This window comes from Sander lucioperca, chromosome 8 (genome assembly GCF_008315115.2).
Source record: "Sander lucioperca isolate FBNREF2018 chromosome 8, SLUC_FBN_1.2, whole genome shotgun sequence".
NCBI lineage: Eukaryota > Metazoa > Chordata > Actinopteri > Perciformes > Percidae > Sander > Sander lucioperca.
This window is the reverse complement of record NC_050180.1, coordinates 28383234-28411038: the sequence shown is the minus strand read 5'-3', so window position 1 is coordinate 28411038 and position 27805 is coordinate 28383234. Positions and strand designations below refer to the sequence as shown.

The 27805-nt window shown below is 39.8% G+C and overlaps 2 protein-coding genes across 4 annotated transcripts; one reads left to right on the top strand and one right to left on the bottom strand.

Moving 5' to 3' along the window:
- Nucleotides 1-7033: 7033 nt before the first annotated feature.
- On the top strand, nt 7034-21105 carry bace2 (beta-secretase 2). Its single transcript, XM_031290868.2, has 9 exons — nt 7034-7615; nt 12461-12549; nt 12862-13078; nt 15119-15250; nt 15911-16045; nt 16335-16436; nt 16824-16973; nt 17094-17262; nt 19030-21105. Exons 1-9 carry the CDS (start codon nt 7328-7330, stop codon nt 19269-19271), a joined length of 1524 nt encoding a protein of 507 aa, XP_031146728.1. The 5' UTR covers nt 7034-7327; the 3' UTR covers nt 19272-21105.
- On the bottom strand, nt 19997-27793 carry LOC116043869 (transmembrane protease serine 2-like). 3 transcript variants are annotated; one of them, XM_031290870.2, is made up of 13 exons: nt 27198-27793; nt 26801-26948; nt 25717-25809; nt 25506-25619; nt 25074-25203; nt 24859-24969; nt 24719-24762; nt 23745-23907; nt 23463-23635; nt 23184-23285; nt 22275-22420; nt 21382-21534; nt 19997-21078 (listed from the first exon to the last, which is right to left on the bottom strand). In XM_031290870.2, the coding sequence occupies exons 1-13, from the start codon at nt 27210-27212 to the stop codon at nt 21061-21063; spliced, it is 1410 nt and encodes a 469-aa protein (XP_031146730.1). In that variant the 5' UTR covers nt 27213-27793; the 3' UTR covers nt 19997-21060. The 3 variants fall into 3 exon arrangements, with proteins under 3 accessions (XP_031146730.1, XP_035860379.1, XP_031146729.1); XM_036004486.1 differs by having other exon boundaries at nt 21435-21534; XM_031290869.2 differs by having other exon boundaries at nt 19997-21534.
- Nucleotides 27794-27805: the final 12 nt, after the last annotated feature.

Here is a 27805-nt window from a genome sequence, read left to right as displayed (position 1 = left end):
GAGGGTGATGGAAAAGAGGGGATAGAGAAAGGAGCGGTGGAGAGGGAAGAGAGTGAAGGTGGAGAGTGCAAGTAAAAAGAGGGAGGGAAAAGGGTGGATTTGGTGATTTGTACTCTGGCTGCATATGCGCCTGGTCTCCATCTCCTCCATTCTCTGCTTGAAAACTTGAAAAATCAATACCCCCACAGTCTAGTGTATCCCCACACGAACTGACTCATTAAAAATATATAATCAAACACCCCACTGTAATTTTTCATCACTTTTACCATAATCACGAATCTGAACAGGCATGGATATCGGTATATGACCAACATGGCTGTAACAATGTAATAACCCAATCAATGGGCATCTAATTATTTCAGTGCCTCAGTTAATCGTCCAGTTAAAGCAGTCTTTCAGCCTTGACTCTCAGAATGGCACACGGAGACAGGCTGCTTGTTAACAAATGCACAACCGAAGCCAGGCTGTTGTAATAAGAATATCTGACTTCTCAGCTTCACAACTCAATCCAACTCAGGGTCACAGTGTTGCCTAGTAACGATGGCACACTACTGACCTTATCTATGTGGTCATAAAAATGTATGAAGAAGCCCCCACTCCTCGCCTTCCAACCCCCTCCCTGCCTTCGTTCAGTCCTTCCTACAACCAAACTACCACGCTCACAGCCCTTATCTCCCCCTCTCTGAGTAGCATCTAGCCAGGGGGCAAGTACCCTCAACACTATCCAACCCTTGCCAGGGCAGCTCTGCTGTGGGTGTTATATTTTATTATGGAGGGGGCCAGGAAACATGTACACACTTGAGCCTTTCGCAAAAACACAATATGCTTATGTACACTGTATGCTTACAGTGCATGCACGCAGAACACAACAGATACAGCACTAGTGGGCGGGTAGTGGGAGGCTGGAAGGATGCAGATTGCATGCTATGAAACTGATAGATAGCTGTAAGAACAGAGGGACACAGTCAAGCGCAAAGGAGACTCAATACCACATCGCAAGGTGAGTCGGTGTACCAGCCTTCATGAAAATATTACTTCAGAGTGGAATTTTCATTCTGGCTGCTGTGGGAGCAAAGAAACATGGCAGAGTGTGAGAAAGCGTGCTCGTTTGTATGAGGAAACAACAGACATACAGTAGGCCAACCTCTGCAATAAGCATTACAAATATGCTGTATTTGTGAAAGCAATTTGCTTGTGAGAGATGAGCTGTATCTGATCTCTATCATCTCAGAAGTCCTAAGAGCCAGGTTCAGCTTTTCTAATTGGCTATCACCTTGGAGATGCCCATCCTAATGGGGAAACAAACTCCAGGTGTTGCACCTGATATAACCCCTGAGAGTCACATGGGGGAGTGTGACACGTACTGTATACACACACACACCTGCTCTCCATCTGCCTGCTCTACAATTAACACCGTCAGGCCATAATATGTCAGGATTTCAACCACAAAGTCAAAGCAAAGATCTGCAAACTGCTTCTATGTAATTTATTTAACTCTTGTTTGGAAGCCAAAAACCAGAGCCAGAAAGACCTAAACCAAAGTTACCCTATCTATTATTTTAGTTATTACAAACCAGAGAAACAGTCTAATCTGCAAAAGATAATACTATGGATGACCTCAGATGGATTTTTTTACAGGGTGAAATAAAAACACAACTGTCTACCTGTTGTGGTGAATAATTATAACAACAGCTGCATTAAACTGATCCCAGTACAGAATTCCCTAACTATATCGGCAAACAGCATCTCAACAATGAGAACAGCCACAGTTCGCCACCGCTCTCCTGCCCACTACTACAGCTACATCTGCTCTGTGGCACCCGACGCATCAGGTGGGTTTGGTGGTATTTAAACAAACACAGATGGCATATGTTTGTGTATGTAAGCCTTAGAGTAACTAGGGAGACTGGTGAGGGTATGAGTAGTGCCTTGAGGCGAGGAGCAGAAGGGGTGGCAGTGTTCCTGACTGCCACCGTAGCCTGTTTAGACACTAGCCTCTATGACTCATCTACGTGTCACTAATGCTTTTTTTATGAATGAACGAACAGATACAGATACACTGTAGAGAGGCAACGCTACCACCACGGGGGTTGGAGTAAGTGTGAATAGCCTGTGAGACTAGCATGAGCCATCCTTAGTCATACTCCCGCCTGTCTAAGCAGTGAGAGTTGCCATACAGTTACAAGTAATTGATCTAAAAAAAACAAAATAAATCAAAACCAGCTGTCAGCTGGAATGAGCAGTGTTGTACCCATGCACCTGTTGTCTGGCTCTTTCCTCTCATCTTATTCAGGCTCTCCTCATTTGGGCTGCTCACCTGCAGTAGCAGCTGTGAATATGTACACCTTGTTAGGAGGTTGACAGTTCTGGCAGAGGGAGAGACAGGAAAGTTGCTTGGTATGAAGAACAGGTTAACTATATGTCAATCCCTGCTATGCAGAGAGAGGAAACACAAAAGCAGACAAAGAATAAACAAATGATCTTCCTTTACATACGAAAACATAAAAATAGTCTTTTCATCTCAGTCTAAAGGAATTAATAAAGCAAGCTACATTATATCAATTTAAATATTTGAATGTACTGAGCTGAAAGCTAATTGACCCCAGCCACTCTGCTAATAAAACAGCATGGTAGACTGGATATCAAAATGAGATTTGCCTCAGAAACATGTGGCCGGCATGCTCATTATGACCTGCCCCTGCCGCCCATTCAGCTCTGTCATGCCTGTGCTGTAATTACACTGCATCCAATATCACAGGAATCACAGATCGACTTACAGTGATTGTGTCTGTGTGGCTGCTTATCACAGGCCTGTGTGACACTATAAAAGGCCGAGAGGTGGGGTCACAGAACTGGAAATCTGGCAAATTCAAGACTTCATAACACATTGTTTCTAATGTTAGACTAAACTTGAAAAATGTATTCCTAAATGTAATGTAATACATTTTAATGTAAAATGTAAATAAGTTAATTTGCTTTCTTGCTGAGAGTTAATTGAGAAGATTGATATCACTCTCGTGTCTCATGCATAAAGACTGTAAACGGGGAAACAGCTAACCTGGCTCTGTCGAAACGTAACAAAGCCACAACTTGTCATTTCTACACTTTGGATATGTGTTAATTAGTGAGCTTTAGAGGAGCTGCTATAGGTGAATTGTGTTAGCTGAGCCATGCTAGCTGCCCCCCCCCCCCGTTTCTAGTCTATGAAAATGGTATTGTTTTTTTTTCATCTTGCACTTGTACACTAATAAAACAAATGAGTGTATTTTGTCCAAATATTCTTTCTTTTTTAGTACAGCTAGGTGAGAAAGGGGAGAGAGGGGGAAGACATGCAGGAAATCGTCACAGGCATGCAATTTACATTCTTTTTTCACAAAGTTTTTTTTTGTCTTATTTTGCTGTTGTGGATCTTTGGTCTTTTTTCTTCCAGGTATACAGGCGTAATTGTCTTTCTGTGGATTATAGATTACATGATGTGCCCTTTAAAACACAAATCACAGATGCACTCACTTCATGCCGTAACACATCTGCAGTAAAACTGAAACAATAAATCAATTAATATTTTTTTTTTCAGAAACAGTTTTGATAATCTAATATTCACGTAAGTAATTTATCAAGAACAAAACCGTCTCTGGTAGCAGCTACTCAAATGTTTTCTGTGCTTTTCTGTCTTTTAATTGTATAAATAAATATATTTGAGTTTGGGACTGTTGGTGAGACGAAATAAGAAATTTAAAGATGTCGCCTTCGGCTCTGGGAAACTGTAATGGACACTTTTATTGACTAAAAGATTAATCAATGATGCAAATTATTAGTTGCATCCCTGGTTAACATTAGCATTAGTTGTAAAAAGAATTATACAAAAAGTATTACTTTTGTATTACTGCTGGAGTTTTTTGTTTAACTCTTACAGTTAAATAAATTATATTAGGTTGTGATATTGTGTTAATTAGTTGACATACTGTTTTTATTTCTTATTAAAATAAAAACAGATATTGCATCAGGTAGTAGAAACTCACTTAGCAGCTTCAAAATTAAACTCACACTGCTTGTGTTAAATTATACAAAACTCATCCACATTTGTAACAATGAGTGACCACAAAGCAAAAGATTGGAATTTATATTGATTAGGTGGAGATTTGTGTTGTGTTGTTAAGGCAAAAGTAGATGCATATGAGATAACGTAGAGTGCTCTCATTCTCTCTGATCAGCTGTAATGATCAGAGCTGTGAGGATTAAGTCCCAATGTCCCAGTAAAGGAGCTTTGCACTGACAAATGTAGGACCACTGGCTCTCCTAAGATGCCTAATTTGCTCACACAGACGATGCTAGTGTTGCTCAGAATGGATTAAAGGCAGAGAAATGGTGTGGAGTGCCGTGTAGTGGCCAGCAGTGGAACTGCAGAAGGAAGCTGATGGGTAAATACTGAATCAACAGATAAAACACAGGCACATTATTAAAATATAACCAACAACAAAAGCTACTGAGTAAATGAAAGTTGTGCAGAGACAATTGTGACATTTTTTCCCACATTTCTTCAAATATTTTCAGTCACCAATAACCCTTTGTTTCGTGAAAAATAAAGTCTTCTTGATCTATCTGATTAATGCTTGTCTGATAAAAACATTAAATATGTTAGTTATCTATTACCATTTATAATACATTTGCAGCTCTGTATGCACTAGAGAAAAACAAATGCATCAACCTCACAGGCCTCTAATTGCTGGATTCATAATCATTTTTTTTGTTACCTAAAAATGAGGTCGTGAGGCGCCCGGATAACTCAGTTGGTAGAGCAGGCGCCCGCATATAGAGGTTTACTCCTCGACGCAGCAGGCCCAGGTTCGACTCCGACCTGTGGCCCTTTGCTGCGTATCATTCCCCCTCTCTCTCCCCTTTCATTTCTTCAGCTGTCCTTTCAATAAAGGCCTAAAAATGCCCAAAAAAATATGTGCCAATAAATTGAGAAACCCTTTAATCCAAGGAGGTATAACACACATGATCCACCACTGGATTCACTTTGTTTCATGGGCAGTAACAGACAATTTAACAATGCATTCCTGCTTCCCCTTGTTTTTATACTCTCAGGCTAAGGAAGTATCTCAAAGTCACAGGGAAGAAAAAATAGGAATTGTGCTTAAATGGGTCATTCACAAGACCGAGTGCATGACAAGCAATACCCCGGAAAGATGATCATTTGTGGTCACAGTCGTTCCTCATATTATTCAGGTTATTGTAACTATAGTGATTAACTTCAATGAGCAAGTGAGACAGAGAGGGAGATGGGGTGAACATGTGACAGTGTAACTGTGAACTCATGAGGAATCCAGAGCGAGACAGTGGTTGTCTGTGTGTGAAACAGGCAGCATGGAGAAGGCCTGTGACATTGATCTCGCCTTACGACTGGGATCCTCTTCCTCTTTCTCTGCACTGTCTGTGGCAAATTAGACTGTCCTGGCTGAGCCATGCAAAGAACAAAAACCTCTGAGTTTCTAACTTGGAAAATGAAATGCAGTGTTTTCTATACCCATAACAACAATCTTACAAGAGCTGGTATTATTCCTCATATTGTAGTGGACAATTATTGACCAGCAGTTGGTGCTTGGGTACACAGTGCACTACAGCATGCAAGAAATGCATTTGATTGCTGTGTGATGCTGATCGGCATCATTTTTGGATGACTCATATTAATATCAAAATGATAATCCTATCTTCTAAGTTTACATGCAATGGGAGTAAATGGGGGGTTTAAAACACTTCTGCATCAGGCTTAATTAAATAACAGCATAGAACTGTGCATGTCATCATATTGTGCTTACGTGAGCATGTGAATTTATGAGAAATTTGAGACTTGAAAGGAGTTTGTCTTACTGGGTCTGTTATAAATATAATATAATAAACTGAATGTGTTTCGATAGATTTGAATGGATAACTCAAAATACAAACTGTAAATATCATCCTAATGGCCTTATGTTAATCAGTGTGCAATACTGAGTGTTTTGAAATCTCAATGGGGTTTTGGACTGTAATAGCTAAGAAACATATAAGCTACATGTTGTCTATGGGGATTGTCTTTAAAAATTCAAAAAGTTAAAAGCATAACACTCATAAATAAGAAAACCCATAGCATGGTCTACAAAAAAATTTGCACAATTTGACATATTTGGTCTTGGTAGCATTAACACCTGTATTGTAGCGTACCTGGAAAACATGTAGGCTACAATACAGAGATGATCAGAAAACATGCAGAGCACAACTTTTTTAACTTAATTATGAATATTTCATAACGTATGCTGATTGTAACATTAAGTCTCTGGGGCAAGCATAAGGGAACTTTATTTTTTGTGACTGGACATATTTAAAATACTGAGTATCCCAAGACGACCAAAGGCTAAGGGCAAATGGTAGAAGAATGGATTTGCACTGTAAATAAAAAAATACATTAAGAATATCAAAAACTTTGGAACACTGTCTTATTTGTGTAACGCTGTTAAAAGAACAGACACACTTCCTAGTTATCTGTCCGGCGTGTTCACATGGTGGGAAGTTATTCCATGGTTGGTTAATCTGTCACCTACCTAGCATCCGGAAAGGGGTCAAACAGCAACGTCAATGCAGTAAAAATTAGACCAACGGTTAGGCCACTTTTCTTTCAAAATAAAGGTTTTCAAAATAAATAAAAAAAGCAAAATGACACTAAAATACAAAAAAAGTCGTATAATTTAACTTAATTAAATAAAATGCTAAATGTTCACGTAACATACACTATACCCTGAAATATGAAGCAAGCACCAGAAAGCATTTCAGCAAGAGTTAAAGGAGTCGAATGACTTCTTCATTGACTTATCCTCATGCATTTTTTTTGGTATGATTGGTGACTGCATTTTGTGATTTTCTTTCTTTGTATAATGCTGTATGTGGCTTATATGCCTACATAAAAAGACTGCTCTGTTTTTACGTTACAAAAACAATAGCTAATGGTTTAGCTAGATTCAATTTAATTTGAAAGTGCATATAACCGGAAGTAATAATTCGTTTTTGAAGCTTGACCCACTTGGCTAGGGGAGCGTATGGAGGCGAAACATCTCGGAGAAGTATACCGACTGCTGTCAAACATTTGTTGTAGTTGTAGTCATATTTTGTTACCATGTCTGTATGTTTAGCTGCTTTTTGACGGTGGAGAGGCCGTGTTTCCATGGTGGCGGTTACCACAGCACAGGCGATTCCAAGATGGCTAAACTGAAAACTTAAGGAGAAAACTTTGAGCAAGGAGTTGGGAATCTTTTCCAAAACTTTCCCTTTTATCACTATAAAAAGTAACACCACCATGGCATACTCTACTTCTGTTTCGATTTGGGCATTTATTTTAAGTTTTTACTTCGGCGTGTCCAAGTGTTACTTTGCTATACCACTTAAAATATACACAGGGAGGTACAATGTATCCTCTGATGTAGATTTCACTCAGCGAGTCGTGTTAACGTCTGATGGAAACGGCCTCTCGTTGGCCTCTGATCCAACTGGTACCGTGAACTTTCTGGACATGATACATAACTTGCAAGGGGACTCTGGAAGAGGCTACTACATAGAAATGTCAATTGGTACTCCTGGCCAAAAGGTAATGTTATCACAAGACAAACCCTGTTACTGTGTGTATCTGTTGTTTTTGTTTGAGACCTGTATCATTTGTGCAGGTGGTTTTCAGTTTTTTAGTATTTAAGATTATTGAGCAGAATTACATTAAAAATACCCCTCTCTTTTCGTTTTTCTACTTTCCTTTTTAGTCATTGGATTGAAACAGGGTCATGTGTTATATTCAGTCAATTCTTTCAGGTATGGTGTGTCTGCTGTGTGTAGATCCGTCCACCATGTGATCCATTGAAGTGGGCTGAGTGTGTTTGTTTCAACCCAGGGCTTTGGCTACCTATTTTTGCAATATTTGATATAGCCTACTTAATGACTGTTTGCTATGACCCCAGAAGCAGAACAACAACTTGGGTCATGGTAAGAGTTTAGGATGCCATATTATGCTATCAATGTCCTTATAAAACAAAACCAGATGTTTATTTACAGGGCTGCCTGGGGCCATCCTGGCAGGATGGTAGCTTGGCTGTGGAGGGCAGCAGCTGGGTCAAGTCTTTACAGCCTTGGGGTCTGTAGGTAGACTTCATCCCCGCTCACATGCACTCACATGATGCAGCCTGTGAGGAACACTGTTTCTTACCAGGCAGCTGACAGGGATTATGAGGCTCCCGGGGAGCAAGAACAACTCCACAGTTCTACAAAACAGCACTAGCCCTGGTTTAGGCATATTTGCTGCTTATTTTCTTTTGGTTGCACGGAAATATGCCTGTGTAATTTACTGTCATCATTTTATACTGCTGGTTATGTAAAGTGCCTAACAAGATCATATTAATGATTAAAGCGGACTAAATGGTCCCGGAAGAGTTGGCAGAGGGATTCTCCTGTCACTATTAAAAATACATGACGCTTTAGGGTGTTGCAGGTTTAAGGCTATACGCTTTGCCATTGTGTTGTAAGTAGATGTGTTTTAAATGGAGCTTAAAACAAAAGTAAATTATCTCATTAGTGACTTGACCTGTTGTTCATAGGCCTCTCAAGTTAAACAGATTCAAGAATCTTGGGTGGCACAGCTGAGCTCAGTTTCTCAGGCTCACAGAGGCTTATCAGTGCTGCCTGCCATGTCACTGCCCTGTGTCAACCTCTGAGAGGATAAGGCAGCAGTTCCCACATAACTTTACAACCAGTCCATAGTTGTACTTTGGAAAATATGCTTCAAATCTGCTGTTCTAATCGAACACCACTCTTTAAAGCATTGCTCAAGGAAGGGAATTCCCCAAATGTTTGTTCAAACCGTAATTTATTTATTTTTATTAACGTTTTATTCCTGTGGACCATCCTCAGACTGCATAGGGATCAAGTGATACACTAAACTATACATGTACAAATACAAAAACATAAGTGTTTTATAATTAGTCATTTAAACAATTAGTTTCTATATATAGCTACTAGGACTAAAATGTTTAGTGATTTATGTATTGTTCTGTGTATGTAAGGCATCTGTGATTACTTAGTGTCAAAGTTGATTTCTGATAGACCTTTGTCCCAGCAGACATTTTTACTTGTCATATCATAGCAGGAAAAGAACGATGGCTCAGTTCCATTAAGTGTCCCAGTAAGGTAAACAAAGTAATTGTGGCAAAGGAAACAGTTCCACTTCTTGATATTGCTCTTCTGATATTCCAGCCGTTATACTCATGTTTCCTGTACATAGTTATTGTGAAACCTTTATGTCAGTTATTAATGGCAGCAGTCAGATCTCAATCCACTTAGGTTGATATTGGTTATGCAGTGCCAAAATGTCCTGTAACTCAGTACTATTAAGGTATACTCTCAATATTATTCCAACTAAATAATGATGTGATTATTACAAGGCCACAGTGTTAAATGAGGCACTATTCAAATGAGTCACTAATTGCCGCATCTGTTAGCATGTGGCACAGCTAGGCTGAGGTGTCGGCTGGAAAGCCTCACATGTGCTAATTGGTACAAACAGGTAGCAGATGCACGTTGCTGCCATGGAGCCACTGCCAATTAGACAGTGAACGCTCAACCGCAGGCTGCCACAGCAGCGGGGGTAGAGATTTGCCTGAGGCTCAGCAGCCGAGCTAAGGGAGGATAGTGTGACAAGAAAAGATAGGCGGTGTGGGCATAAGGAAATACCCCCTCTCCCCCTTCCTAACCACGAGGTTTCAGTATATCCAGTCTGGCCTGTTTGGCTGGTTCAGGGCTTGTGGACTGATGCCATCTGCAAGGCAGCAGTCCTAGTGATGGGACCAGGGCCTGTCCAATGAGGAGGAACTGATAAGCCTGACTCCCATGGACAGGCCAACTGGGGCTTCCCGTGCCCAACTGAACCAGTTGATAACACATTGTTGATAATTACAGGTTTTTTTCCCAATTGTTTCATAAGGACTCATGTACACCTGAGCATGACAGTGGCAGTTGCCTAAAAGGGATAACATACGATACTTTTGGCTTCTGAGGAAATAGTGCAGTGTAATGATGAACAGGCTCTAGCTGTGTTTGAAATCACATACTTCCGTACTGCCTTCTACATACTCAAAGTGTATGCACTGCATACTGGCTACTAAATAAACAATTAAGTATGACATGACCAACAGCGTTTTCTGAAGTATGCTCAAGCAAGACGATGGCCCAGCCAGCGGTTCTAACATCTGTGAAAACGTTGCATCAAATTCTTGCTGATGTAGTACTGTATACATCTTGGCATTTTTTTGCATACACAAAATCCACATATTATGCAGTGTGAACACACTAAATAGTACATTTCAGGTCATACTTAGTATAAATAGTGTGCTAGTATGCAATTGCAAACACAGTAATAATTTGGGTATAATAGGCTTGAAAAAAACAAGCTTGAGGAAGTGGATTTTTTCATCTAATTGTTAGACTTCCTTATTCCTTGCCTGTCAAACACATACATATTTTAACTCCAGTACTTCCTGCTGTTTTGGTCTTTTTAAAACAATGGAAGCCATAGAGGAGCCATGTTAGATTGATTGTTGCACTTACTGTTTGTGCCTGCATATTCCTATAGACTGTGTCATGTGATATCATTGAAAAGCCACTGTATAGACCTCTTTGTTGTTGAGTCATCAGGTCGTAATGGGGCATTAGCTTTATGACCCCGTCATGGTGAGGAATGCTTGCTAGTGTGTGTGTTAATGTGGCCACTGCTCAGTAGTGGAGGTCACAGAAGTCTGCAAGCTAATTAGTTCTCGTTGACTTGATGCCTGGAAGACAACATTATCTCAACTGCTGTTAGCTGGTCCCCACTGTGCCCATGACACATACCAGGATGGCTGGATAGGTCATTTAGTCCGGTTAGTAGCTAGAGGCTGTCATGTTTGACTCATAGATCACACATTAGAGAGCAATTATATCGGAGGTGCATAGTCATTTTTGCTCAATTGCAAAGCTCTTTACAGCAGTTTGTGTGACACCGAAATCTCTAGCAATGAGGGAAACCCCAGTCAGTTTTTTTTGTACCTGATCAATGTGAAATTCCTGCTTATGCCCATATCCGAAATGATGATAATTAAGGAATAACCAGCCTGCAACAAAACACGGACCAAAACGTTGACTGTTTACCGCATCAAACAAAACGCAGTGTCTGCTAATAGACATACAGCAGAACAAGAACAGCAAAGCTCATCAAAGTCAAATCAATTTCTATTGATATCCCTATATCACAAATCAAAATATTTGCCTCTAGGGGCTTCAGAATGTCTTCTGTACACCAAAAGACATTCTCTATCCTTAGACCCTCGACTCGAATGAGGAACAACTCCCAGGCTTTGATCTTGTCCTTCATCCTTCTCTCTGCAATGAGCTGCCAATCTGCCACAGCTTGTTGTAGAGAGGACGAGTAAGGTTTTCCAAGATGGCTTTGATTTTGTCCCTCATGCTCCTCTCCACCTCTGCCTCCACATTGTCCAGCTCCAACCTGATCACCTAGCTGGCCTTCTTTAACAGCCTGTTGAGACTGCTGACCTCAAAGCCTTGATGCCACCACCCCAGGCAGCACACACAGCGTGAAGAACAGAGCACTGGCTACAGACTGATAGAAGATCTGCAGGAGCCTGTTGCACACACTGAAGGAGCTGAGTCTCCTCAGGAAGGGATGGTCTGCTCCATCCCTTCCTGAAGAGGGCTTCAGTGTTGTGATTCCAGTCCAGTTTTTTTATTGATTTGGACTCCATGGTACTTGTATGAGTCCACCCACTTCCTCTCCCTGGATGACAACCAGGACAGGGGGGCTTTCTGTTTTTCTGGTAGTCCAGCACAAGCTCATTGGGTTTGCTGATTTTGAGCTTCAGGAGATTGTCGTCGCACCATGTGACAAAGCTCTATCAGTCCTCTGTACTCCTCTGTAAAAACAGTCTCTAAGTGAAGACGGCTGAAATTATTCACTGGAAAGGACTCCTACATGTCAATATAGTGATAACTTCCATTTCGCCAAAAGAATACACTTAATACCTATTTATTAAATTCCTTCAAAGTCCTGGTTGGCGGAGGCATACAACAGCAAGGCGGTGATTCTAGTTTGCGTCTTTTTTTGTGTGTCATCTTATGTTCGCTCCTCACTATTTCCAGTTTAATTTCCTGGAAATTATGTTGTTGTTCTCCCTCTACACACTCTGCTCTTCTTCATTTTCCTCCTCTAATTGTTAGAATTCATACAAACACAGCGACTTTAATGTCTTAGTGGCATTTAAAAAAAGCTTAAAGTCTCACTGTTTTACAGCTGTTACTTTGACTCTGTGACTCAGGAGCTCTGTAAGGTAGCGGTGGGGTTGACCTGAAGCAGACAACTGTTAATGGTTGTTAAAGCAAACACTGCCTTGTGTCATTACAGGTGAACATCCTGGTGGATACAGGCAGCAGTAACTTTGCCGTGGCTGCGGCTCCACACCCATTCATTACTCACTACTTCAACACTGCGCTGTAAGTGGCTGGGACTCATTGTTTAATAATAATAATAAAAGTAATAATAATAAACTAAACAAAAACTTTGTTTAATCCGAAACACAAACTCTTGGAAACATCATACCAATATTGAGTTTTAATTTATTTCTTGTTTTACCTTGAATGCTTTTCATAGTAGCTTTTTCACAGAAAGAATGGACATTCCTAGTACTACTATACAAATTCATGATCTTTGCTATGTAATGTCTGTCCACAAATTTAGCTTTTTTATCTACCTACCAGAGGCCTTTATAACTATTCACACATCTTGGCTTCTTCCCCTGTGTCTAGCTCCAGTACCTACCAGTCAGTTGGCCGGACTGTGGCTGTCAGGTACACCCAGGGTAACTGGGAAGGTGAACTGGGCGTTGACCGTGTCTCCATCCCCAAAGGCCTAAATGGGACCATCATCATCAACATAGCTGCCATCTTGTCATCTGACGGCTTCTTCCTTCCTGGGGTCAACTGGCAGGGCATCCTGGGACTGGCCTATCCCATGCTGGCACGGGTGAGAGAGATGCTCTTAAAGTTTAAATCTTACCTTAAATCTTAGATCGCACAGTAAGTAGAAAAAAGCTTACATTTCTCTCTCACTGATTTTACTCGTAGCTGAGTGTGATGTTAAGTATGAAAACAGCAGATTCACTCTAAAAAGATAATTCAACTTCATTAAAACAAGAACAAAAATGCATGTGTTGTCAAAAACAGTTTAGAAAATATGTAATCAATTGTGAAGCTGCTCTTTTCTCCCTTAAGTAGAAGTGATTACTGTCTGGTTACTGCTCATGACTTGACTACGGATTCTTTGTTTTTTTTGTTTATGATTAGTATTTAGTAAAATTCAACAATGAATAAATCAAATGGGGCTATTGTAATTCCATTGCTGCCGTTTAAAATACGCAAAATTAATTAAATACACTATTTTACTTTACAATCAATAAATACAGATACTTTTACACTACTTTATATTATGCTGCAAAGAACTAGGAGCAGTATATGAATTGTGAATGTATTGTGTAACTTTTAGATGCAGTTTATAAAACGTTACAGATGCATGTAAGAAACAGACACGTCAGTGTGGAAAATGCAGGGTGAACAGATCAGGTTTTATCAAGTTAATCAAGCAGTACTGCATAACTTCCTGCTGTCCCACATGTCTTTTACAGCACTGAATAACTTGAACGGAGATCTTATCTGGGTGTAGTCATGGACATTTCACATGACAACAGCAAAGTTCCGTGTTCATGATTTAGTTTCAGCAGCAAAGGTGTGATGCTTTTGTGTAATGGAAGTTTTTTTTTTTTTTTTAATATTCCCAGTTTAATGAAATTACACTGAATATTAGACACAAATTTAAAAAAAAAATATATATATACATATATATATATATATATATATATATATAAATAACCCATATTCTACTAATTCAGTAAATTAGTTTTGTCATAGGTAATTAATGAACTTAGAGCATTCATTTATTTGGATAAAAACTAATCTCATTAGAAAAATCAAAATCTCTATACCGTGAGAGAAGCACATTTTCAAAGTGCTATACTTTTTTCAGTGAATTTAATTCATTCACAAAAACATCCTATATAGTATGTTTGTTTGAAGTAGGACGGAGGCACAGAACCAAGGTGCTTCGCCCAATGGCTGCTTAACGTGATCATTTAGTGTTGATGGGACAAGAATAACGCCAGCATAAACCGGCACAATACATTCTTTCATTCTGTGCGGACTACAGTAACCTTTGGGATCAAATGCCAGTGAGTGAGGGGCAGAAACATGCTAACTCTGACCACTTTGTGCTGCTGGCGTCTCCCGGGTGTTCAGGTTCAACTTGCCTGAGGGCTGCTGTTTGTCATGCGTGACATGATAACACAGCACTGACAATAGAACCTATCTGAGGAAAAACCTGATGAACAATCTTTAGTCAAGGGGCATACCACTGCCTCATACTTACACCAGTCCACACACGCATTCGTACACAGTGGTCAGAATATTGTTAAAATCATAACCTTTAAAAAAAAAAAAAAAAAACATTTTCATCTGTTTTAAAATATGTCTGTTGCAACATTAGTAAAACAAATACCAGCAGTTAACTTTGCATTTCTCACATCTATTTAATGTAACTTTGTCCAGCTCCACAGGCTGATAGATAATGATTTAAGTGTTTTAACATGCATGGCTGCCTAATCAGGAAAAAAAGTTGTCTACGATTACTTACCATGAAAAGGGTTATGGTCATATCTTTTAGTATCAATTATAGTAGCAACCAGTGTACTTTTCCTTTTTGCTCCCATAGCATTGTAAAGCCTTGTTTTTCAGTCAGTTGTGTATTTCCAGTATTCACACAAAACAGTTATTTTTTTTAATTTTTTTTTAACATTTTCACGTTTTTATAATTTATGTTACTGGCTGTGTATACTTTGGCAAAGAGAACATTTAATTTATTCTAAGTTAGTCTGGATAATCTCACAAACGTTAAGCTTAAAATGCAAATGTATAAGCTCAGGTAACGATTATACATCTCCTGTCTCTCAATTAGCCTGACTCGTCCGTGGAGCCCTTCTTCAACTCTTTGGTGCAACAGCTGGGAATTCCTGACATCTTTTCCCTCCAGATGTGTGGTGCTGGACTGTCAGCCAGCAGCACAGCTGACCCCGCAGGAGGCAGTCTTGTGAGTAGTCAGGAGGGGCTGAGTATGATCAAATTAACTTATCAAAAAAGGTTGGATTGTAAAGTTAGCTCAAAGGCAAAGACCTATGTTCTAAACAGTCTTTGGGACCTTTTTTTTTAGATTTTGTATCACGTTTGCCTCTAATTCTGTATTCTTGTATAACAGTTTGTGCCTAAAGTTATTTAACATGCAGTATCAATTATGTGCTTTACTCATAGGGGACTGGAATGTGGTTGAGCAGACAAAATAAACCCTTCACTAGTGGATCAGACATAGCAGCTGAGTAGAGTTAGCTGAGTTAGAAACATAATAGCTGGTATCCTCCTTGTCAAATGGGTTTTCTCCATTGGAGGCCCATTCTTGTTAGAGTGGAGCTAATTAAGCTAAGATAGCATCCTGCTGAGAGCAGGTCTGTCACTGTTTCACGGCCTCAGTGCCTCGCTTACTGCATCTCCATCATGTGACCCACTGACACAGACAGATGGATAAGATGGCAGGGTGCTTGTGTGTGCGTGTGTATTTTGCCAAATTTTGAAAGGATGATATTAACCTTTGCTAGAGCATACTTTTTTTGGATATGGATATGTTGGCTATTCACGGTGTTGTTGTGGTCACAGTTGACTCATAGATGATTGATAAGTATTTTGGTTCCTTCCTCAGATCATGGGAGGGGCTGAACCAACTCTGTATCGGGGGTCAGTGTGGTACACCCCTATAGTAGAGGAGTGGTACTACCAAGTGGAGGTTTTGAAGCTGGAGGTTGGCGACCAGAATCTGGACCTGGACTGCAGAGAGGTAAACATGAAACTCTGCATTGCAACACCACCCATCACTATTCAAAGATGGTAATTAAAAGATATCTTTAAGTTTGAAGCAGAAAAGCGATACTAATTGGAAACGGTTAACATTCATTCTTAATGAGATGACTGTGTCAAGGTTACAACACGAAAATGAAACTTGAATTTGAATAGCAATACTGCAAGGGAATGTAATGAAAACCTTTCTTGTTTTACATTCTTCAATTTGCTCAAGGTCCTCCATAGAAAAATACGACTGCACTTCACTCTTTCTCCCTTTCTTTCAGTATAACATGGATAAAGCTATAGTTGACAGTGGTACGACACTGCTGCGTCTTCCTGTCAACGTCTTCAATGCGGTGGTAGAAGCCATCACACGCAGCTCTCTGGTAAGCTGCCTTCTCTCCACAGACAGTGATGAAACATGTTGTCAGAGCAAAGTGATGCAGGGGAGGATAGCACACATTCACTGCTCAAGGACATAGTTTTGAGAGGAAAGATCAGGAGTTTATAAAAATATGTGTGCACGCCCATGCTTCTGTTTGTTTTTTCCCATTCTACTTTACAAATTTTTCGTAACTGCACACAAACCGTACTCCAAGGTTAATTTAAACCTAGAAGCACAGTTTTCAATTAACATATGCACATCCTTGCAGATTAATCCCAGGTCGGGGAATGAAAGAGAACAGCAAAACCTGTTTTGGTGCTGTACTGACCTTCCTGTTTCTGTCTGTTGTTCCCTCTGCCTATTTCTCTTTTGTTTCTCTTTGGTTCAGATCCAGGACTTTTCTTCAGGGTTCTGGGATGGCAGCAAGCTTGCATGCTGGATGAAGGGAGAGACCCCCTGGATGTTTTTCCCCAAGCTGTCCATCTACCTAAGGGCCACGAACACCAGCCAGTCCTTCCGTATCACCATCCTGCCTCAGGTATCTGGATAAACATAAACACAAAAACAAGTCATCCCTCCTTCTCCATCAACCTAAGAGACACAAACACTTATCGAACATGCATCGAACAGTCATGGGTTCTTCTCTGTTGTTTCACAGCTGTACATCCAGCCAATCACAGATGTGGACGGCACACTGGACTGCTTCCGTTTTGGATTGTCTTCGTCAGCTAATGGCCTGGTGATCGGCGCTACTGTTATGGAAGGCTTCTACGTGGTGTTTGACCGTGCCCAGCGGAGACTGGGCTTTGCACTCAGCAACTGTGCAGGTGAGGGTACATACTGTACAAGACTAATGCTAAGACAGAAAGGCTGCGTGTCCAAACATTGTAAGTTAAGGAATTGGTTTACTGTGTATCTTAAACCATTAGTTAGGATAGTAATCTGCAAACAAGAAAGTATTTGTGCACAAAGTTCTACAGATTTTTATACCCATATTACTATTTGTATCAGCCTTATGGTAACATTTTGTATGTGGTTTAAAATGTGTGTTGCCAAGCTCAGTATGCTACTTTTAGTGTGGATGTTTATATGAAGTACTGAACTCAATAATTTACAGCAGAAAAGACAGAAGTTTGCACAAAAGGGCTTTGTTCATCAATTGTGCACTAAAATCACCAGAACACTTACGCCATCAGCGTCGCCAGGTCATTTTTCCGAATGTTTTGACTGTAGTCCCAAATGCAATTTTAATTGTAGGCAACACAAAGCTTAGGTGCGCAATAATAATGATTTTGTTTAAAGTTCACGTGACGTGACGTTACAGTTTATGGTTCAGGCTCAAACACACAGAGCTCTGAAGCAGACCGGTGCGTCACTTTGTGTCCACTTTCTCTGTAAAAATAGAGATGAGCAGCGCGGCTTCCGTGGTCTGTGCAGCTTCAGGTAATTATAATGGATGCGCTCTGCTGTGGGCATGCTGTGGCAGACATGTCGCGCTGTGTCCATGCTCCATGTATTTCTGTCGTTTTCCACCTCCAATGTTAAGCAGCGCACAGCCGCTTGCCTAAACTTTCTCATTCAAATGTTGGTGCCATCTCACTAACTAATCTACAAACAGGGCAGCTGAAATGAACATACACTGACTATTAACAAGCTGGGCAAGCCAATCACCATTTTGCATTGCATTCAGTTTATTTAAATGGGTACAGGCTAAGCCCCGAACCTCCTCAAGTCCTATAAACGCCCCTGACTTACACAATATCATAATTACTCAAAATCACTGTCAAATGTCAGTGTAAGCAAGTAGTAGGTACTAACATGCATATGAATGAGGCACCATTACATATACTCAGTTATTTACAAGGTGCTTATGTAAAAAATAAAACCTGCAGAGGAAAGATGGATCTCTCATAGTTGTTTAGAGCAGCACGTTACATATTTTATGAAAGGGCTATAGTTGAATCTCTTTTGTATTGCATCAGCTGGTGATAGAATCAGCAAGATGTCAGCAGATTACATTTATGTATAGCAAATGTTGCTGATGATATTGCTTCAAGACATTTAACTTTTAACACGGAAGGAAAACTCAGTCCAGAAGTTCGTAAAGTGCTGCCCTTGATTAACGATTACTGTAAAGTACAATGTATTATTTAACAATACTTGCCAGTTCACTGACCAAAACCCAGAGAATACCCTGTTCATCGTGACCTAAACAGCAAAGGTTAAACCTTGAACAGTGGTACTTTCCGGTAGTTCTGTGTAAATTCCCACTCCAATCCTAAAGTACAAAGATCACTTTTGTTCCGTATTAGGCAAACAGACTTGGAGCAGATGTAGGCTGAAGGTTAAGGATGCAGGCTTGTGACAGTAGGGTTGTCAGCTCTAATTTCTAAACTGGGTGGCTAAAAAAACAATACTAATTTTATTTTTTTTAAGGGTCATTAGGTTCATTATGAGTTTTTTGGCCGGTACATTGATATTTACATGATCAGGTGTGGGTTTTCCAGCACTTTGATATTTTACTTTTTACTTCATATGTGACTCAGCCAGTCAGAAGTGAGGTGTGCAACTATCTGTCTTGTATCTCTTTGCAGTAAGCGGTGAAGTGGCTCTTTCAGAGATCGCAGGGCCCTTCTCAGCAACAGACGTGGCGGCCAACTGCTCTGCCGGGGTGCTGAAGGAGCCTCTTCTCTGGGTGATCTCCTACGCCCTGATGGCGGTCTGCGCAGTAGTCCTCATCATCCTGTTACTCCTGCTGGTCCTGCCCTGCCGAAACAGAAATCGCTCCGGGGAGATAACCGACGAGTCCTCTCTGGTCCGCCACCGCATCAAGTGACTGAGAGGAAACAGACAGGCGGGCAGGGTGAGCAGGCAGGGGGACAGCGAGCAGAGCGCATCCACAGCGGTGGAGAAAGGGGTGAGGCTCAGCTTGCACCCAACAGTGACCTCTGAATGTCTGACTGACTCTAGACTGCATTCATCAGCCTGGCCCATGGAGCTAGACACAGGCAGATCAACTGCCTCTTGACAGAAAATCCACCCCAAAAACACTTGCTGTTGGCTCTTTCTTATTATCACTGATGATTGGTCATATCATGTCATATGTGACACAGAGGAAGGCATCCAGCATAGAAGAAAAAGAACAGATACCATGTAGCTACAGGGCAGTTTTCAGTAATGGGTATGACTTACTTTTCTCAACTCAAGACTCATTCTCTTTAGGGCTGTCAGAGGTATTCTAGGAAATATAGGACATCACAAACAGAAGGGTGAACCCACGAATAAAACACTGTATCACAAAATAAACACTCAACATCACACCAGCAATGATATTAGCGAAGGGTGGAGTTACTTCCTTACAGACAATCGCAGGCGAGCAGGTGGGGAGAACATAAAACAGTCAGGCTCAACAACAACCATTGATTCATTCTTGAACAGTTTAAAAGTTACTGATTTTATTTCCAGGCAAACTGTGTATTATTATTTTCTTAAGGCATACAACCTCTTAAAATGTGCCTTTACAGTCTGTGTTCAGTAAAGGAATGTTTTTTTCGTGCCTTCTTATATTTTGAAGTTGAAACGAATGCCTGTGTATGTTGAAGTTAACGGGAAAAGCTGCTGAAACAATCACTGTTAATAGGAAGACCATTACTAGAGGTTAAACACATGTTTACAGTGCCTGTGGTGCCTTTTAAGTCTCAGCTCACTGCTAATACAAACTGAAAAACAATAGCAGCAGTTTGAGACTTACTCTGCTGAATTGCACTTTGTTTCAAGTGTAATATAAAGCTAAAGATCAACATTTCTCGATTTGTTATGCAATTTGTTGTATTAATGTAATTTTACTAATTCTGTATACGTAAGTTTATATTTAAATCTCTTTGAATGTGATTGTATTATTCCAAATTTCTGCTTTTTAGACACTATATGTTCAAGGGTACATATTTCTACTGCACATTTTATACAAACACTAAATTAGAAGCCAAAGGACTTTTGAAGCTAACACATTGGAAACACGTGGACTACAGTTCTAGAAAAACTGACCGACCAGTTAGCATAAAAAAGAATCAGTGACTCGAGCTGCACAAACGTGTCGCTGTCTGACAAAATTTAAAGTTGTCAAATCGAAGGTACACTTGAATCTTAGAATGTTCACTTGTAAGTGTTTTTTTTTTTCTGTGCCAAAATTGTACTTACTTGCTGGAAATGCAAGAACTTGTGTCCAAATCAAAGATGTAAATCAATTTAAATTAATAAAGATTTTGTGAAAGGTTAATCAGGAACAAAAGCATTCTTTGGGAGTCAGTGGGAACAAGCTTGATGTGGTTTGTGAGTGACATCTTGTGTCGACACATGGCATCTTCATTTACTGGCTTTAAATATCACTATTAATTAAATAAAACATTTCAATAATATTTACAGACTAAAATAAAGACTTTATATATTTCACACCAAAACCAAAGTGCTCCAACAGTGATTCAAATCATGAAGACACAGAACAGTAATATCATGTAGGAAATAAGTTATGTAACTGATAAAGATATTGTTGAGGCATTGAAATAAAAATGTATCTGCACACTTTTGTACACACTAACATCTCACATGGTAAATCGTTGGTCCTATCATCAGTCATCTTGATGCTTCTGTAAACAAAAATAAATGAACAATTAGTTTTGTTTCATGTGATAATTGTGTTTTGTTTTTTTCACAGCCATAATTAAGATTATCCACACACTACACTATAAAAACTCAAACTGTACATCCAGCATGAGTCAATCAGTATTACTTGGAGCACCAGACAGATAAACCTTCTTATTGCATCTGGTCCTCCAAGCAGATTAAATCAAACGCTTTAAATGATCTGTACATGGACATTTTTCCATATTATTTGGAATCAGATTTTTGTTTAACTGCATTTACAACTCTAATCTTCCTTTATTTTTTACCCTCATCTGATGGTAGATCCAATCCAGAAAATAGGTGACGTTGCCATAAACACCTGGTTTATTCTGCTCAGTGCAGTGTTCCCCCCAAATACTGTCCCCTATGAGCCACCATACTCCATCCTTCAAGGACATCAGAGGGCCGCCGCTGTCAGTCTGAGAAAGAATTCAGCACAAAACTGAGTGATATTTTTATGAACTAAACCCTCTGGAAGATATATATATAACACTTATCAAGCTTCCCACATTTAAGGTCAAGAGCTTTACAATGATCTCAATGTCTCTTTTGGTGAAATGCAAACACTAAATGCTATTCATTCGATTTAAGGTCTTCCCAGGCTTTCTAAGATCAATAAATAAAACACATCATGGTCAGCTCAGCTGCCGACTCAGTGCTCTAACTTTACATTCATTGTTGACTCGACTGTATGGCTGGTTTGTTATAAGCCACAAAGCGGAACTGTTTATCTTGAGCTGTTACCATGTACCGAACATAATGCAGGTCTTGTTTGACTACGCCTCAAAGCAAGATACATAAGAGCATGAAAATGCTTTAAATTCTTAAGAACAGGAACTGCTCAATTTGTGCAAGAAAAATTGAATTGTACCGGAACATATCTCATTATAAAGTGTGTTTTTTGCTGCTTGTGTGAACACTCATTTCTTTGAGGAGAATGTTCTATAGGATCACTTGAGTATGTATTTAAAGAATGTATTGTCAGCTTAACGCCTGAACATATTAACCCTGCGGGCTGGTACTTGCTGTAGAATGAAACAAACTGCACTTAGCACTTCATGTCATTATTTATACAAAAAATATATATTTCATTTGTGTTGGTTTCAGCATTCAAATTTAATTTTCACTCTATGAGCGAAGACCGTGTGGTTTGTCTTACATGGCACATGTAGTCGGCTACTGCCTCCGTCTCTCTGGCACATAACATGTCCTGTGATATCCTGCTATTGTAAGCGATGGAGCTGTTGCAGTCTGCAGTATCTATAAGAGAAACCTGAGCCTCCATCAGGTGTGGAAAGCCAGAGTCTGTCAAAATCAAATCAAAAGGATGCAGTGTGACAATCATTTAATGTCATTTTAGAATTTGTTCATATTTATTGTATATGATAATAGGCAGTGGTAGAAAGTATCAAAGTACATTTACTGAAGAACTGTAGTTAAAAACAATTTGGAGGTGCTTGTTCTTTATTTACTAGATACAACTTACTTTGCAGAATCAGATTAATAATTATTATATGTAGTCCAGGATAAGACTTTACTGATCCCGGGGGGGAATTCATCCAGCAGTATATAAAGTCAATAGAATTTGCCAATGTGCCTTAAATTGATGTACACATTAATGCATCAATAATAATAATAATAATAATAATAATAATAATAATAATAATAATACAATCATATAATATACATTGTTCTGAAATGGACCATTCTGCATAATGAGTACATTTACTTTTAATACTTTACTGTAAGTGATACTTATCCTTCTGTACTTTTGAATGCATTATCTAGTTCTGTATTGCACTGTAGTATTGCTACTTTTACGTAAAAAAAATATCTGAGTACGTCTTCCATGCAAATTTTTATCAAGTAAAACAGAGTTAAAGTTAATGCGTGCAGGATGACACATTTCCAGACTTTGGTGCCATCCAGTGGCAGCACATGACAGTGGTCTTTAAATACTTCAAAAGTAAATGTGATCTTTGTAAATTGGTTTCAATTTCGTGATATCTTGATTTCACAAATGTCTTGAATCACAACAAACAACCACATGCAACCATAATTGTCTTACCTCCGTTTACTGTGCAACCATATCGTGTTATCCAGCCCTTCTGAGGATCAGCAATGCTTACACCAACATTTGGGAGGCACACAGGTCCGATATTACTGGAGACTACCAAACGAGAAGAATATGTCTGTAGTTATAAGTCATTGTGTTAAGTCTTACAAACCTATGTGTTCTCTTTACAAAGTATGCATGTATCGGCTGGTTTCCAAAGAGTAAGGGATGTAAACTCATATTCATTTGGTAAATGTTCAGCATTGTGCATGTAAATCTGTCTATAAGCACCTGTGATGTCTAGAGGTTTAGAGAGCCTCATCAGAGCGATGTCATTCCTGCAAGTGACACTGTTGAAGCCTTCATGGGCTATACTGTGGCTCACAGAGTAAGCAGGGTTGAACAGAGTGCCTAATGGATCCACTATCCCAGCATACACTGCCCAGTCTCCAGGGCTGGAGGCCCTGCAGGGGAGAGAATCAGCATAAAGTAGATTCAAGCTGGATCAGACCACAAACGCTATGAACCCAGCCATAAAACACTGCTTAAAGAAGTGTGATGAAAAGGCCTCACATGGCAACACAGTTTGCTGCTGTGAGTATCCAGTAGGGGGAGATGATGGCTCCTCCACATCGGTGGGAGCCTGAAAGCTGCAGGCTGACCTGCCATGGCCAGGCCCCTGGAGAGGCCAGCTGGCCACCAGACGCCCTGCTGGAGTTCATTCCAAACCCACAATCTGAGGACAAAAACTGCTGTTGGAGAGGATGTATTTCACTGCTACAGGGCTTTTATGAGCAGGTTCTTTTTTTTTTTTAAGATTATTTTTTGGGCATTTTCGGCCTTTATTTTTGACAGGACAGATGAAGACATGAAAGGGGAGAGAGAGGGGGAATGACATGCAGCAAAGGGCCACAGTTCAGAGTCGAACCCCAGCCCACTGCGTCGAGGAGTAAACCTCTATATATGGACGCCTGCTCTACCAACTGAGCTATCTGGGCGCCCGGGGTCACAATTGTGTATAAGTTATAAACACAGTCAAAGTATAAATAAATGCAGTGTAAAGAAGTTCTGTAAATAGGAGAGCGAACATACAGAATAATGCACTTATAAAACCTTATAATTATATTCTTGTCATGTTGGCAAGTGTGCAGAAACGTGGCCTTTTGAACTAATTGGACAACAAACTTGTATTGATAAATGTAGTTTCAATTGAAAGAGGGAACAGTATCCTACAAGAAAATAATTATTTTAAACCTGGAAACACAACAAAGTACACAACAAAGTCATTTCCTTTTTGCATTGAATTTGGTGTGGGCACAAGAACACAACATAGAGGAGACTAAAAGCATTACGTAGAACACTGTCCTGCATACAATGTCACCAAAAACAGAGACAAAATGCTTCAATATCTCTTTTTTAAATATTTACAGTATGACAATTAAAAACCTTCTTCCACTGCAGAAAATAATCAATACAAATGCAGACAAAATGAAGATGCACCCACCCCTTACACTTATGTCGTATTAACCTAGAAATTAGAAACATACCAGTACAATGCAATGTCACAGCATTGTTGTTGGGACAGGTACTGCTGCAGATGACAAAAGAGACATTTGAGGTGGAATTAGGTCCATGTTAATTCAGCAATTACAACTTCACACTGGCTTATGTCCACCGGTTCACTAACCTGAGCACAAGCTGTTGCAGTATGGATGCCTCAGGGTTGACGTCAAACTTCACAATTAAGAATCCATCACCAGAATCAGTCTTCTGTTGGCCTGATTTAAAATATGTGCCCCTGTCAAGCCACATAACGCAAAATATACGACTTCATTTAAACACACAAATCCTTCACATAGCAATAATATGGAGACAACAGACTGAAACACAGAAGCATCTTACCTGCTGTATCCAACATGCTGGCAGCTGGCTCTCCCCTGCTGGTCGGTCCAACCGTGAGAACAAACAGTCCTCCAGTTTTTGCTCTGAGTCGAGTAGATCTGGAGCAGGAAACTGGAGCCATGCAGCCTCACTGAGCACAAACAGCAAACACAAACAATAAGAAGTAGGTGCTCAAATTTAAATTATGTGGAACTACAAGACAATCATAAATAGCAGTGTGTATGATGATTAAACAGAAAAGCTGACAAATAGACACAGATGTGATCTTCCTCGATTTGAGGCTGCTTAAAATGAAGTCAAAATTATATTAAAGTGTCCCTTTTAGCTGTAAAAAATGTATGTAGACTGCATTTTATAAAGGGGAGTGAACAGACTGCAGGATCTTCAGGTGTGTTTTATCCTGCACTTTGGCTCCTGGATAAGATTGTTTACCGCAGTTTGCTTCATCCTGGCCTGCAGGACAGTCTGTCACTCCATCACACCACTGGGACTCCCACACACAGCTCCCGTTACCACACTGCATCCCGTGCACACAGGACGAGGAGTCTGGGTGACAAGAGACAAGATTTAATTCACAGAAAGGTTGTAGTAGCATATACAGTAAGTTATTACAGCAGACAGTGGTGATAAATCTGGCACTCACAGTAATAAGCGAGGAGGATTCCAGCCAGCAGCAGAAGGAGCAGCAGGCAGATCACAGCAACCACAGTGAACTTAAGACACCTCTGTTTTACACCTGACAAGTCAACACACACACACACACACACACACACACACACACACACACACACACACACACACACACACACACGCATTGTGACTGGAAGCCCATTTACACACAGTTGACCCACTTGTTAAATGTGTTTAATAAATGCACCTTTTCAACCAGGTTAATCTCATTTTAATTATATAAAACATCTGTATTGTTCTGTTCTTGACTGCATAAAGAATTCAGTATAAACAATTATATGAATGCATCTCTATGAAAGTACAGTTGTTTCATGAGGCTGACATTAACATTAAAAGAAGTAGAATCCATTTTAATTATCACAACAGTACGTAGGTATAAGTTATGAATTTATCCCATTTATTCTGTATCTTTAACATAAAGAAAGTTTAAAAAAAAAATGTATCAAAGGTGCTGTAGGTAGGATTGTGAAGATCCAGGACTTAGCTAAAGAATTTGAACATCGACAACTTCTCAGTTCCTCCCCCCTTTCTGCTAAAGCCCAAAACGGTCTCCTACGCCCCTCCCCCCACAAGGGAGAATGAATGCGTGTGCATGAGCAGTTAGACACCCCCCCCTGGCCCTGATTGGTGCATCTGAACAGGGAGCTGTGGATTTTTGCAAATCACACTACAGGCTGTAGGTGGTGCCAGAGGAGCCAGGTTTTTTTTTAAATTACCTGCTTCATGTAGTTCTACTCAAACATAGGGTCAGTTTCAGCAAATATGACAGAAAGTTAGTTTTATAAGTCTTACCTACTGCACCTTTAACTCTAACTATTTATGGTTGGACTAATGTCTAAAATGAATAGGTATTTTACATCTGAAACATATACAGTAAACATTGAAATATAAATGCATAGAGCTACAATATATTTTGCTTGCAATTAATCCTTTTGATAAAAATCTGATTCAATGCCTGCACTAAGTTCCTGTTTTAACAGTTATATTAAAACCACTTGAACAGTATGACATGCTAATTAAAAAGGAGACTGTACTACCTTTGTGTTTGGGAATGGAATAGCTGATCTCAGATGGGGGTTTTGGGGCCAGGTGATGAACATACTGAGGCTTAACATCTGATCGGCTGGGTAGAGGAATTTTCCTCTCGTCAACTTCATGGATGAGACAAGGACCTGAGTCCAGACACTGTCAGTAAAAAGCATACGTGATGAGAGAGAAGCTTTCAAACTCTGGCTGCATGTAAAAATGGTGATTTAAGAATTTGAGCTAAGGAAGAAAAATGCATAAAATGTAGATGTGAATTGTCCAGCATTTCAAATACAAAATCATGCACATCTTTCATAATTATAGTATGAAAAGGACTTACTCTACTTATATATACATTTCTATTTCAAGAAGTTCTTCAAACTGATACGAAATAAAATGAAAACTTACCGGATTGGTGGTCATTTTCTGTTTAAACAACAATATCTTACAATTTACTGATGTGGAAAAAAATGTCTTCCTGAGATAATTCAATGATCAAACTTGCATGTAAATAATCTGGTAAATATGAATGTCCACTCCAAGAGTAATTGAAGCTATAAGAGACGTTTTTTCACAGTTCCGCTCTTTGGAAAGATAAAACTCAGACCTCTAGCATCTCCTCTCACATTCACCCTGTTCTGCTCTCTGAGTTGTCACACCACAGTGATGAATTAGTTTATATGATCGTCTGAGTGGCCACTCCTCACACTTCACTGGATCGGTTTAAAGTCTCCCTCCTGAACACACAACAAGCACTATAAGGACTGTTGCCTAGTCTTAACATCCCACAAGCGTTACCTGCTGAACTGCCAGTTTGGTGAGCAATACTGTCACGATGAGCACTCAATGGAAAGGTACTACACTGCATGAAGCGTGTACAGGCAAACACATTAAGCTTTTATACTTGAGTCAATGATTGACAGCAAATGCAATGAGCCGGTATATCTGTTCATAAACCTGTAATGAATTAGCAGTGTCAGCTAAACTTAAATAACTAATAAAATGAAATGTTTTTT